Raw genomic sequence first — 14882 nt, 5'->3', positions numbered from 1 at the left:
CGTGTATCCCAGATGACTCTTTTAGAAGGGACTGTTGCTGTAAATGGAGATTTTGCATATGTGGCACAACAGGCCTGGATTCTCAATGCATCCTTCCGTGACAATATCCTGTTTGGCAAGGAAATGGAGGAAGAGAGGTGAGCACCAAATAAAAGTAGGGATGCTCCGATACTGGCATTTTCTGTCGGATCGGTATCGGTCAGACTAGACCGATTCAAATCCGATATTGTGCATACACTATTCTGTGTTATTTTTGAGCCCCATGAAAGGCACAAAAACATTATAAAGCAGCATAAAGTTTTCGTGCACTATATTGCAAGTGTTCTGAAGCTGTTCCATAGTTTAATCTGAGGTACAGATGAATATTTATGTTGTTAAATTAAAGACGACGTAAACTCTTCTGTCCGCTGCGGCTGTCTGTCATCCTCCATTCAGCATTCAAACTGCGTGTCGCGTTCGGTTACTGCAGTCAAACTCTCTTCAAGAGCGCACAGTAACTGAGGTTTAAAACTGTTCAAAGAAAAGGCTTAAAAAAGTAACGCACAGATTTAATACACTACGCATCACTACGCGCTGTGACTCCGTGTCGCTTCATGTGCATCATTCTGCGCACGGGATGCGTATTAGCGCTTTGTGCCGCTCTATATTGGAGCCTTTCGTATTATAATACTTTTGCGCAATGAAAAATTATTAATAGTCTTTCTTGTTCTGTTCATCTATCATATGTTGCTGCTTTCATTACTGTACTATAGATTTAAAAGAAATGTCTTAATTTTATAGTATATATTTATATATAAATGTATTGGCTTGTTTTTTTATATTTTACAACAATACAACCGTTTTACCAGATTTAGTCCTACACTTATTCACTTTTATTTGTAAATAAAAATGTTTCACTAGATTTTATAAAATTATTGTGCACCCATGATTTTTCTAGAGTATCTTTTGCTGCTGAATTATCCACTAACTTATTTATAATAGTATTTTTGTCATAGATTATGATTATATATTTTCATTAAAAATAAGATGTCTATATGTAGTAGATTGTGTTTAACACACAAAAGAGTGATGATCAGGTCAACACACAGAAGTATAGAAATTCTACATTGATTTAAAAAAAACTGCGTTGGTATCGGATTGGATCGGTATCGGCAGTTACTCAGAATTTTCGGGATCAGATTGGATCGGTTCTGAAAAAATGGTATGGTTGCATCCCTAAATAAAATAAAAGTGTAAAGGCCCTGATATACTCACAGCAAAGTTATTTTTCGTTATTCGCTAAAATAAAAAGAAGTTCAAAATACTTAAGTAACGGTTTACTGTTAATGAACATCCAATTCTGTCTGTTCTCCTGCTGAGAGCAGCATTTAGATGAATATGTAAAAATGTGCTGCGCATTTTCCTCACAATGACAAAATAAGCGCACAACAAAAATGACAGCAGTGAGAAAACATCTGATCATAATGCTGTGGATATGTTTGCAATTCAGCACTCCAGTCAATTAAGGTTGCATCACGTCTGTTTCTGTAGCATATTATACAATAGATCGCTTTAATGCAGCTTTACAGTTTAAATTTTTCCCTGCCAGCAATTAAAATAAAAAAAGTGTGCCAGCCACCAGCAGCATTTTTGATCATTTTCATAAAAGCTGATGGCCCCAGAATATTTTTTGTATGAATATCTGAACATACAATATGCCAAAACAAAGAACAGAGCCTCTGTTTTTAAACAAACAAATACAATATTTTATTCTAGCTTTATGCAATCTATTTTTATCAACACTTGAACAAAAAAGCTGAGAAAATCAGGGGTTTTTTTTGTCCTGTTTAGATTCAGAACGATGATCAAAACATAGATGGAATAAATCGCTTCCGTCAAAACACATGTAAAGCTTGCACAGTTCAATACCATTTTCTGGATCGACATTTCATTTGGTAACGTTAGGCAGTTTTGATTTATATTCTGTTTTATGCTTGATGATGCATTATTTTACATATGCATCTGCTTACATGCGCGATTGCTTGTTTCTGCTTCTTCTTTGCCGTGTTTTGATCCAGATGTTCAATACTCTTTCAGAAGATGTGTAGTAGCACCTCCTACCTTACACCAATGAAAACACCGAAAGCCAGAAAATTCTGTCATTGGATGGGAAAGAGTTAAACATGAAAAACTGTGTCAGAGTCACTTTCAATTAAAATTACAACTTCAAATTCAACTATAAAGCAGCTCTTTAGAACACATCCACCTATTACATAATCATCACAGACCAACAGTAGTTCAAAGGCATTTACAAGCTGGAGCAAACGTTGCTGGAAAGTTTGTTTTGGCAAACTGTTTTGAGCTTCCAAAACAAACTCCAGCTGACTTCATTTTGGCCTGATTTTGTTCAAATTATGAATAAACATTCTTCAAAAAGTGAAAGTGACGTGACATACAGCCAAGTATGGTGACCCATACTCGGAATTTAACCCATCCAAAGTGCACACACAGCGGTGAACACACGTGGAGCAGTTGGGGGTTCGGTGCCTTGCTCAAGGGCACCTCAGTCGTGGTATTGAGGGTGGAGAAACCACTGTATATTCACCCCCCCCCATCTACAATTCCTGCCGGCCCGAGACTCGAACCCGCAACACTCTAACCATTAGGCTATGACTGTGTTACCATTAAGAGTAAGCATTTTTGGTTTTTAATGCAGGACATTTTATTCTCCTGTATTTTTTATGTCTCATTCAGGTATCAGGCAATTCTGAGTGCTTGCTGCTTGAGACTAGACTTGGCCATCCTCCCTAATGCTGACCTGACTGAGGTAACACATCCTAAACAAAAATCAGCAGATACTCATAAGCCTGATATGCACTGAACGATTTGCACACACTGAACACGACATTCTGTTTCCACATTCTTGGGTTCAAGACAGCAGTCCAAAACAGTGAATCGAATCACTAGTATCCCGGCAAATGTTCACTTCATGAATGAATACCATAGCTGGGTTTCCATCACCCTGTTTAATGTGCATTTTGAAGTATCGCATGAGAAACGAGTGACGGAAACGCCAAATTTCAAATAAAAATCCCTTAATTCGCAAAAACTTTTTTACGCTCGCTTGAGGTGGTTTAATGGGAGAATAATGGGAGATGGAAATGCATTTTGTGAATAAATTCCTCCAAGCGCATCAAAAAAGTCATGTGACTTTGTGCTATGAGACGGGATAACTTGACTAGCAGCGGACTGATCTCGTTCCACAGCATCTGAAATGTTGTTATGGTCGCTCTGAAATGCCTGAGCAAAGTCTGTCATCAAAGTATTTCTGTATAATTGTCTTACACGACTGTGTTCCCAAACAGTAGCATTCACCTCCGAAAGCAATGCCAGCATTTGTTTCGTCTGCTCGCTCTGAGGCGCAAGTCATATATGAAATTTATTATATTCAGTAGCTTATCCTAGTTTTCTATATAGGCTATTTAGTGCCAGTTTACCAGGAAGTGAGGATTTCTCGTTTGATGGAAACGGTGCTTGTTCGTAAATGTTTTATGCGATATTCCAATTTTGCGCACAAGTTAAATTAGGTGTTTGAAAAAATAAAACAGCACAAAAGGGAAGAAAGAGTGCAATCTATATTATTGTTTACTCTATTTACTACAGTTTCACAAGTGAAGTGATGTACATCAACAACAAATTTGTCCAAAATTGTTGTTCATGTACATCACTTCACTTGTGAAACTGTATTTTTGTAGACTATTTGTAGACTGTAGATGATTGAACATACAGTTTTATTCTATCCCAAATCATTTGGGATTGCAGAAATTAGTTTTAGGTGGCAAAATTGTGGCTAAAATTGTAGAGTGTGCACTGGGCTGCAGACCTGAGCTACTACTACAATAATAATTATTTGATCAAACAATAAATTCCCCTTAAAATGAAGGTATGTCTTTAATACATGGTGTGATTCCCTTCGTCAGATTGGAGAACGTGGTGCTAACCTGAGCGGAGGGCAGCGTCAGCGGATAAGCCTGGCTCGAGCTTTATACAGCAACAGGGATATTTACATTTTCGATGACCCTTTAAGTGCTCTGGATGCCCATGTCGGAAATCACATCTTCAACAATGCCATTAGAAAACATCTGCGTGGCAAGACCGTCATCTTTGTCACTCACCAGCTCCAGGTATTATAATGTCATGCCCGGTCATGTGAAAAGTACTGTATATGAATTTTTAATTCAGCTTCCAAAAACCCTGTCCTATTTCTGTTATTAGTATCTGGTGGACTGTGATGACGTGATCTTCATGCGTGACGGCAGCATCACAGAGCAGGGCAGCCATGAGGACCTGATGAATCTGAATGGAGACTACGCCGCCATATTTAACAACCTTCAGCTGGGAGAAACACCCATCATTGAGGTCAGAACCCCCCCACCCCCAATTTTTTTTTTCTCACCCCCATGTCAGGATGAAACTCAAACATCATTGCGTTTGCTCCAGAACCAATGGGGTTTGACGATAGTTGACATATGAGGTTCAAGGAATAAAGACTTTAATTTTTAATCTGTTCTTCAACCGATCGTGTTACTTGAAGATATGGACAAAACATCTTAAACATTCAGAATATCTTTTTTTTGTGGTCTAAAAAATAAAGAAAGGTTTTGAGTAACACAAGGGTTTGTAAATGGATGAATTATCCCTTAAAATCATGTGTTTTGTTTCTAAACAGATGAAATAAGGAAGATGGTGAAACAGTTCAGAGACAGTTCACCCAAAAACTATGATCATCATTTTCCACTTGTTGTTCCAAACTCGCATGACTTTATTGCTTCCAGGAAATACAAAAGGAGAAGTTTTGAATGTCTACACAGCTCTTTTTTTAACAGCACCATCAGTTCTTGCATGTCATTGCGTGTTTCTTGCATATGTACAAATGAGATTGAAGCCATGGTGGAGCTTTAAAATCTGTTGTTTTGTCATCTCAGGTTCCGAATAAGAAATCTGGGAGTTCCCTAAAGAAACCATTGGAGAGCAACAAGGCAGGATCTGTCAAAAAAGAAAAATCAGCCAACCAGGGTGATGGTAAGTACGAGTATGCTAAACACAGTAAATTACACTCCCATTTAGTTGTGATTTACCTACTGATTTACCTCACTGCTGTCTGTTTTCTTTTAGGTCAGCTGATGCAGGTGGAAGAGAGGGGGAAAGGCTCGGTGCCCTGGGAGGTGTACAAAGTGTACATCCAGGCTTTAGGAGGGTGGTCCGTCTTCCTCTTCATCCTGGCCCTCTTTGTTCTCAATGTGGGCAGCACAGCCTTCAGCAACTGGTGGCTCAGCTACTGGATCAAACAGGGCAGCGGGGTAAGAGACCATGAGCAGTTCGGAGCAAAGGAAAGGCGGAAAGGCTTTAATTCCGCGAGACCAGATGTGTTTAAATATTTCATGTGCTTCTGACCTTTACCGGTGTTTTTTGTCTTTTTTCTTTTCTTTCTAGAGCTGGTACTGTTAGTGTGTCTTCACACGTTGGAAATTACAAATCACAAATGATTGCGAATTATATTATTTTTGGCCACAAAATTCATGCACTTAAGTATCAATATTTAAAAATATATTTTATCTTGGTCTTTACTGGCTAAGTGTGATACGATTGATCTTTGGGTCATATTCATCACGGTATTTCTATATTAACAAATATATATTAATTGGATTTTTATCCAAGTCAGCGTGAAATAAAAATGTACAGTTCTTTTTTTATGGAATTTTTAAGTATTTATAATAAATTATTTATCGGTGCACATCATTATTTCTTTAAATATTGCCCTCAGTCTTTAACTAAAAACATTAACTTTCCAACAACAATTCTCAATATAATATTTGATCTGTATGACATCCACGGCTAACTGTATTGTTGCATCCCTAATATATACACAAACGTTGATTCATGATCATGTTTTACTGCATAATGCAATGCATCCGTGATGTCCTGCTCAACAGAACACGACGGTGCAGATGGGGAACAGTTCAGTACTGAGTGAGAGTATGCGTGATAACCCTCTGATGCAACACTATGCTGCCATCTATACTATGTCTATGGGAATCATGCTCCTTCTCAAACTACTGAGAGGCATTGTGTTTGTTAAGGTGAGATTTTACATCATATAGGTACTTTTATAGCGATTGCAGTTTTGTGTGATGGACTTGCTGTCAGAGAATGAGGTCCATGTTTCAGCGGGTGATTTATTTGTTTGTTTTTCAAGGGTACTCTGCGTGCCTCCTCGAGGCTCCATGAGGAACTTTTCCAGAAGATTCTTCGTAGTCCCATGAAATTTTTTGACACAACGCCAACGGCTCGCATCCTGAACAGATTCTCCAAAGACATGGATGAAGGTGGGACCTGATGGAGGGTTAGATTGTAGCATTATCATCAGATAGGGGTGTGAGATATTAACGTAAAAGGATATTTTCTGGGATTTTGTTGATAAGGATCATTTGTAGCGATTATTTTTGTACTGGTATCTTGACTAGTATACATCTGTTGACTCAGCTTTTCATATTTCATAGAGACAACATTTGCCTTTTATAAAGGATTTTTCTGATTTGTTTTGATAAAATCAATATCATATATGCAATTGTTTGTTCTTTCATTAAAACAACAATTATGACATTATCATAGATCGATACATATCACACACTTGCCGTCACTTGCCTGTCTCACATTTCTAAACGTTTCCCTGTCTTCTCTCAGTGGACACGCGTCTGCCGTTCCAGGCGGAGATGTTCATTCAGAACGTGATTCTGGTGCTCTTCTGCCTGGGTGTGATTGGCAGCGTGTTCCCGTGGTTCCTGGTGGCAGTAGGGCCGCTGGTCCTCCTCTTTACGGTGCTGCACGTGGTTTCTCGAGTCTTCATTCGAGAACTCAAGCGATTAGACAACATCACACAGTCACCTTTCCTGTCCCACATTGCCTCCAGCATTCAGGGCCTGACCACAGTGCATGCTTATGGGAAAGAGGACGAATTCCTTCAAAGGTAAACACTGGGATATCATTCTGCCTCACTTTGTTGCGTTTCTCCTTAAACGATAAGTCTTCCAGTGAGCACGGTTGATGTATTTTGTCTGTGTGTTTTCTTCCAGGTATCAGGAGCTGCTGGATCAGAACCAGGCTCCCTTCTATTTGTTCAGCTGCGCCATGCGCTGGCTGGCTGTGCGTCTGGATGTGATTAGTGTGGCCCTCATTAGCATCACGGCTTTGATGATCGTCCTCATGCATGGCCAGATTTCTCCTGCATACGCAGGCTTGGCCATTTCCTATGCCGTGCAGGTGAGTGGAAATTATGTAAATGTTGTTTTTCTCTTTTAAATGGATGGTTCACCCAAAAATGATCATTCTGTCATCAGTTACTCACCCTAGTGTCATTCCAAACCCATAAGACTTGGGTTATCTTTGAAACACAAATTAAGATTAAACCTGAGAGGTTTTTGTCCCACCATTGACATTACGGGTAACCAAAACTGGCGAGATACAAAAAGGTTATAAAGGCATTGTAAAAGTGATCTTTGTCTTGTGAATAGATATGATCACTTTGAACAAATTTAATTGGTAACACTTTACAATAAGGTCTCATTTGTTAACATTTAATCGCTAATACGAACTATGAGCAATATATTTTTACAGCATTAACTTTTGTTAATGTTAGTATTCACAATTGTTCATTGCTCATGTTAGCTCACAGTTCACATTAACTGATGTTAACAGATACAAGTTTTGATTAAAAATATGAAAGAAACATAAGATTCATAAATGCTGTAGAAGTATTGTTCATTGTTAGTTCATGTTAAATAATGAAACCACATATGGAAAACACGGAAGGACCAGTGAGGTTAGTTTTAATGCAACACATACACACTCTTCCTAATTTTACCATATGTGCATGGATGAGTCGATCACATCTGTCGTGTCCAGTGTAGACAGACTTTAGCTGTTGCTGGTTTGTAATGACATGAGGGTGAGTAAATAATGCCAGAATTTTCATTTTTGCAAAAACTATGCTTTTAATTCTTAACTATATATATTTTTTGTATAAAGGTATTTTCACTCTAAAGCTATTGGTGTAAAACATTATTTTTTTAAACTCTTGAAAACAAGCTTGGGGTTTGGTTCATGTAACTGTTTGCAGGTCACACTTTATATTAGGTGGCCTTTACTATGTACTTACATCAAAAAATATGTGTTCTTATTGTGGTCATATTGTATTGCAGAACACTTTTGCTGCTATTGAGGTGGGATACGGGTAAGGTTAGGGACAGGTTAGGGTGGTATGGGTAGGTTCAAGGGTGGGTTAAGGTGTAAGGGATGGGGCAACAGTGTAATTATAAATGTAATTACATATAGGTATTTAAAAAAATATATAAGTACAATGTAAAAACATGTATGTACACAATAAGTACATTGTATCACATTATTAATTTAAATGTAAGTACATAGTACTAATAATAAAAGCAACACAGCCTATTTTCCAGAAGTAAACTGATGATGTCAAGTGGGACTGATGCCCTGCAGGCAGAACAGCAAATACATTTCACTGCTTAGAAAATCCCACATACTTTGCATCTGTGGCAGACTGATGCACATGCCATTTTGTGCATGTTATGCTTTTTGTCTGATTGGTTTTCTGCCAAAATGTAAAGTGAGAAAAAATCCTTTCCATTTTTAGCAGCTTCTCCTCCTGAGTCATTACCTAGTTACACTGGTAAGCAGGTGCCACTAGTACTCACGGCGGTATTCATGCTGATGACGCAAACGCACTGTGGTTTACAGCCAAATAATACGATGTGAAAAGAAACCTGCGGTGAAATAGGGAGGGAATCAAACTCAGGTTTGGACCAAACAAACAAATCAAGTGTGAAAACAGCATTAGACTTGACTGACAAGTGTAGTATGCATATATTTCCTTCAAATAAGATTTGCATAAGATTAAATTATCAGTTAACATTTGCTTACACAACCGAAGCTATTGTATTATATAAAGGAAGCAGAATGCACTAGGGTTATTTAACTAAAACTATATATATATATATATATATATATATATATATATATATATATATATATATATACACACAACAAACTTGATGCCTTGGCTAATTGCATTTCATCTTTACTAAAATAACTGAAACAAAATAAACTAAAACTAATAAATAAGACTGAATGGTAACTATATAGACATAGCATCTTAACATCTCTTTCATCTCTCACAGCTAACAGGGTTATTCCAGTTTACTGTTCGCTTGGCCTCCGAGACCGAAGCTCGGTTCACCTCAGTAGAGAGAATCCATCATTACATCAAGGTACTAGTCCTGCATCATTTTTGACTGACAATTTCAACTTGACATTAAAAGCTTCTCTTCCAGATTTGATGTCTGTTGTCACTCTTTTACAATGAATTCAGAAAGGATGCAGTTCAACCTTTGCTTAGTCACCTCTGTCTGTCTTAGTCTCTGTCTCTGGAGGCTCCTGCAAGAGTGAAAAACAAGGCTCCTCCATCTGACTGGCCCCAGGAGGGTGAGATCGTGTTTGATGGAACGGAGATGAGGTACAGAGACAACCTCCCAATGATACTGAAGAAAGTTTCCTGCACCATTCGACCAAAAGAGAAGGTCGGGATTGTGGGACGAACAGGCTCAGGTCAGTCTCTTCTCGCCGTGTCTTTTCTCATCAATTATGATATTTAATTTTAATTTTATTTTTTATTATAATATTGGTAATATCTACAAAGAATTCCATCCCACAGAACAAGTTTTGACTGCACAGAACCAAAAAGAAAGAAATTTAAGTAATAAAAATAATAATACATGAATAAAAAATACAAATTAAAAGAGGGTCTTATATACATTTGGCTCATTCACACATATATATATATATAATAATGAAGAAAAAAAAACTAAAAGTATAAAGTGTCTATTAAGAGATGGTAATAATAAAAGTTTATCAAGACATCATTAACTTAATAATAAATAAATTCTTGTGCAAGTCAGATATTCAATTTAAGGTAACTTTTAGAATCCGGCCTTTTATGAAATGACTTTCATGGTGAAAATAGAAGGGGAAAACGGATAAATGTGTAATAAACAATAAATCTGCCCTCTCATCTGTTCTCAGGGAAGTCTTCTCTGGGAGTGGTTCTCTACCGGTTGGTAGAACCATGTGGCGGCTCCATTAAGATTGATGGTGTCAACATTTGCGACATTGGCCTTGCTGATTTGCGCAGCAAACTGTCAATCATTCCACAGGAGCCAGTGCTTTTCAGTGGCACTGTCAGGTAGGCGGGAATTCCTCTGACTTATGCTGTATCCCAAATGATTCCCAAAGACCTTTTCACACATATCATGTTTGGGCTTCATGCATCAGGACCTTTCACATGAAAAAAGCATTTTGCAATCTATGTTCAGTAATCCAGTCCAGTTACCATTGGCTTCACTTCAAAAGGTCAGTGCAAATTGCTTGCACTGTAAGCGTCGCGTTACAATACTTGACCTGTGCGCAGTGCACTGGGAGGTAACGTTATATCTTCACATGCATTAAGTACAAAATCTAAACTGAATTAAGCTGCATCATGACACTAACTGTGCAACACGTTATTGAACTGAATTGAATCAGCACTGAACTGACTTGAGCTGAATAATGACATCACTGACTTCTATAGACCTGCTTTACAGCATACATTGAATTAATAATTATCTTGTTTCAGTAATTTGAAGCTGCTTTGAAACAATCTATATTGTATAAGTGTTATATCATTGTGACTTGACATTTATGCATTTAGCAGACAAGCGACTTACATTGCATTCAAGTTACAGTTTTTACATTTCATCAGCTCTTGCTTTCCCTGGGAATCGAACCCATGACCTTGGCGTTGCTAGCACCATGCTCTACTATTTGAGCTACAGGAAAGCCTAGGAATTAGGAAATGTTGACACGAGTCACGCAGAAGTGTCTTAATCCTGCTTCATATGAATTTATTTGTCAATTTTCTTCATCTGCTTTCTATTCTGTATTCTTATCAAACAGATCCAACTTGGATCCATTTAACCAGTATTCAGAGGAGCAAATCTGGGATGCCCTGGAGAGGACACACATGAAAGAATGTGTAAGCTAAAGAAACCCTTCAAAAGTGACACACCATGTATAACGTTTACTGGCGAAGTAGTTTCAGGTTGCCTACTCTGTCACACAGCAGCTTCTCAGGTTGTCTGTCACACCTAAGGGCACGTATAAAATCTCAGAGTTTGTCTCCGATGACTTCTTGTTGCTCTTGCCTCCATCTTATCACAGTTTATTTCAGTTTTCTTTGAATGTTTGTAATTAATGTCTTGCATCTCCTCTCTGTTGTTCAGGTGTCTCAGCTGCCTTTAAAGCTGGAGTCCGAGGTGGTGGAAAACGGGGAGAATTTCTCTGTGGGTGAGCGGCAGCTGCTCTGTGTGGCCCGAGTTCTTCTGAGACAGTGCAAGGTAAGTTAACAGCTCAACTTTGATCTTGTCTGTTAGGGAAAGCTGACTGGGATTAGCTGATAACACAGAACAGACTTGGTCTCATTTAACCGGGTCATCCAATTTGTTTCCTCCCGATTTTTAGATCTTGATTCTGGACGAGGCCACAGCGGCTATGGACACAGAGACCGACTGTTTGATTCAGGAGACGATTCGTAATGCGTTCCAGGACTGCACCACGCTGACCATTGCACATAGATTGCACACGGTGCTCAACTGTGACCGTATCATGGTGCTTAATCAGGGCCAGGTATGGTGTAGCGGTCTACTGACTAGTTTGGATAAAAAACCTTTCCATTAAGGGGCAATATTTGCCCCCTGGAATTGATTTCCGGGGCATTGGATATTTATTTATTTTTTGTCTTTGTAGGGGCAGTCTTTATAATTACCTTTATTAAATGTCAATTACTTACATTAAATACTCAAATTTAACCAATTAATCAGAATGCTATAGGCCGATCAAGTTTTATCAGCATCACCGAAAGCCATCTTTATGCTGCAAAAATGGAACAGAAGCTGCATCTGGCATGGCATTTCTATGCATTTACACTACAGTTGCATAATGTAAATAGCCTACATTTTAATGTATCAGGATTAAGTTATATACAGAAAGCGAGCAAAGTTGTGCCCCGTCAATGAAGCAGTCCATGACTTCAGTCTAGCGCAAGTTCTGCACCCCAGATACAATCACTGATGAGAGAATTCTTCAGACTGTCGATTCGGAAAGCCTGCAAAGAACAAAACTCCAGCATTTTTAGTGGTGACTAATTTAAATGCTTCTGATTGGCCATTGGATTCGTAAGCTCATTAGAAATGTGTGTGGTTGGTTATAATGATCAATGCAAAAATATAATGCAATGTGAGCAGACATAACAGATTTAGTTTACTTGTGCAGGGCATTTTTTGCCTACTTGTCTTGAATTTGGATGTCATTTATGTTCACTTTGGTGGCATTTTTGCCCCAAGCTCGCCTTAATTTCCGACCCTGGTGGGACGTAATCCAATGCTCCACGGTTCCTTCAAGCGTATTTGATGAAAGAAGCCTTTTTTTCTGTGGTTCTTCTGTTTACTGAATCACAGCCTTTTTTTTTTCTTTTTGACCCAGGTGGTGGAATTTGACGAGCCGTCCAAGCTCTTGGCGAACGAAAACTCACGCTTCTGTGCGATGCTGGCAGCGGTGGAGAACAAAATCTCTGTAAGAGGCTAAAGGATATCCGAGCCAAGGTTTCACTCCCAAGGACCGAAGGGAACAATCTCCATTAATATTCCAGTCATTGCTGCTTCAATGTTACTCCCTCCTGCAAACCTATAGGGACCTGGGGAGGGAGAGTATTGTATTTCCATGAAACTCATGGGCTGTCATTAGGGGCATGCCTGTTAAGATGTACTACTTGTGAGCTTAAATGATTAGGTAAGGAAACACTGATACTGTAATGATATTTGCGTAACGAAGTGGAGAAATCAGTTTTCATGTAGTTCAATTCATGCAAACTGGTATGTTTCACAGACTACATATCTCTGTTTATATGACTATATATATATTTACAAGGTGGTTGCAGAGTCCTTTTGTATTGATTCTGCTGGTCTATGTACAGTATGTAATATACATACATTCAGATGTATCATCTTTCATTACAGTTTAATATTTTTGACAACTTGACAGTCTTCAGTACATGTGTAAATGTTGTCTTGTGACTTGAACCCTAAGCTTTGGCACAGGTGACGTTGTCCACAGGATGTTGTACAAGCACTGAGTAAGTGGGACTCTTTAAGAGAAACAGTGCTGCTTATTTACTGTCTCCTTGTTCAGCACACCGAGGATTCAGTCTTATTTAGCTAAGAGGCCTTTGTATATTTATAGCCTATTTCCACTGTTAACATTTTTGCCTGTTCCTTTTATTTTTCCTCTTATGTGGCATTTTTTTATTTTTTGCTGTTTTACGTATGAAAGCATTTCTAATTTTGGCTTGTTTTTGCACTTTGTATTCACCTCTGCAGGAGGCCACTGACATTGTTTTGACTTTGTCCCAAAAGTGATGCTCGTCGAGCATAATCTTAGCAGGCCAAATTTGCTACAACGGGCCTTTTGTTTTTTGTGCGTCTTATGTTGTCTATCACAGCACTGGTACAAAGAGATGGACTTTCTGAATCAGGTTGTGATGGCTGTTTGTGGTCTGCATGAAGGGGAATCAGATATTCTGAGACCCCTCATCAGACCCTGCAAATATGTCTCTTATTTCCATTTTTTCCATAGCCTTAGCATGATTTCTTAATTGCCTTGTGAAAAGGGTGGAAGGAGAGTAGGAGAGCATACAGTCTCTGCTTTCTCAATAAATTTATTTTAGGTTTACCCTTTCTGTGTCTCTGTTTCTGGATTACTGACAGAGGATTAACTGTAATAAAAATGTGATACCAGAGTGATATGCTTATAGAAGAAGATGAGATGTTCATTTTAGTCATTATACACTGAAGCTAAATTATAATTCATGTGCCTTTTCACAGATTCAATTCTGTTATTCTGCCATTTCCACATAATAATTACCTGCAATATATTTTTACTTCTGTTCACCTTGTATGGCACAATTATGGCAAAAAGAACATTACAATTTCTGAGGGAGACAAAGAACCAGAGAAAAAGTGATATACTTGAGTATATGTGACCCTGAACCACAAAACCAGTCATAAGGGTCAGTTTTTCGAATTTGAGGTCTATACATAATCTGAAAGCTGAATAAATAACCTTTCCATTGATGTATGGCTTGTTAGGATAAGACCGTATTTGGCTGAGATGCAACTATTTGAAAATCTGGAATCTGAGGGTGCAAAAAAATCTAAACATTGAGAAAATTTCCTAAATTGTCCAAATTAAGTCCTTAACAATGCATATTACTAAACTATACTAAATATATTTACGGTAGGAAATTTACAAAATATCTTCATGAAACATGATATTTACTTAATATACTAAGGATTATTGGCATAAAATAAAAAATATAATATTTGACCCATACAATGTATTTTTGGCTATTGCTGCAAATATACCCGTGCTACTTATGACTGGTCCAGGGTCACATGATAATAGATATTCCATTCATTCTTTCTGTTGATGACAAATATAAATACTTTTGGAGAAAGTACATAAACTATAAACCACGTCCAGTCCACAAGCACATCTGCCCGATGAAAGAAAGCAGGATGACAATGGAAACCAGCACTTTCAGAGATTACAACAGCACGCTTGCAAATGGACCTGAGCAGCCAATACAGTATCATATGCTTATGCAGGATGGCTCTTTCCCAACAGACTATCTGTGCCAACCAACTGCAACAAGAGTTAACTGCAATATATAACATTAC

General features: G+C 38.1%; 1 protein-coding gene across 4 annotated transcripts in view; it reads left to right on the top strand.

The window, feature by feature from the left end:
• LOC306888391 (ATP-binding cassette sub-family C member 5-like) overlaps window positions 1-13875 on the top strand; it is a 35841-nt gene extending 21966 nt beyond the window's left edge. For all 4 annotated transcript variants that reach the window (XM_079446642.1, XM_079446643.1, XM_079446644.1 and 1 more), the window contains 17 exons: window positions 13-137; window positions 2734-2806; window positions 3960-4163; window positions 4255-4398; window positions 4965-5061; window positions 5155-5339; window positions 5973-6119; window positions 6236-6365; window positions 6724-7006; window positions 7113-7299; window positions 9237-9326; window positions 9474-9663; window positions 10138-10297; window positions 11047-11125; window positions 11373-11486; window positions 11611-11775; window positions 12631-13875. In XM_079446642.1, coding sequence (XP_079302768.1) covers window positions 13-137; window positions 2734-2806; window positions 3960-4163; window positions 4255-4398; window positions 4965-5061; window positions 5155-5339; window positions 5973-6119; window positions 6236-6365; window positions 6724-7006; window positions 7113-7299; window positions 9237-9326; window positions 9474-9663; window positions 10138-10297; window positions 11047-11125; window positions 11373-11486; window positions 11611-11775; window positions 12631-12732 — 2475 coding nt within the window. In that variant the 3' untranslated portion in view covers window positions 12733-13875. The remainder of the gene's footprint in view (window positions 1-12; window positions 138-2733; window positions 2807-3959; window positions 4164-4254; window positions 4399-4964; window positions 5062-5154; window positions 5340-5972; window positions 6120-6235; window positions 6366-6723; window positions 7007-7112; window positions 7300-9236; window positions 9327-9473; window positions 9664-10137; window positions 10298-11046; window positions 11126-11372; window positions 11487-11610; window positions 11776-12630) is intronic.
• The last annotated feature ends 1007 nt before the right edge of the window (window positions 13876-14882 follow it).

This window comes from Barbus barbus (genome assembly GCF_936440315.1).
Source record: "Barbus barbus genome assembly, chromosome: 22".
NCBI lineage: Eukaryota > Metazoa > Chordata > Actinopteri > Cypriniformes > Cyprinidae > Barbus > Barbus barbus.
The sequence above is the reverse complement of the archived record's forward strand: the minus strand, read 5'-3'. Positions and strand labels throughout refer to the sequence as shown.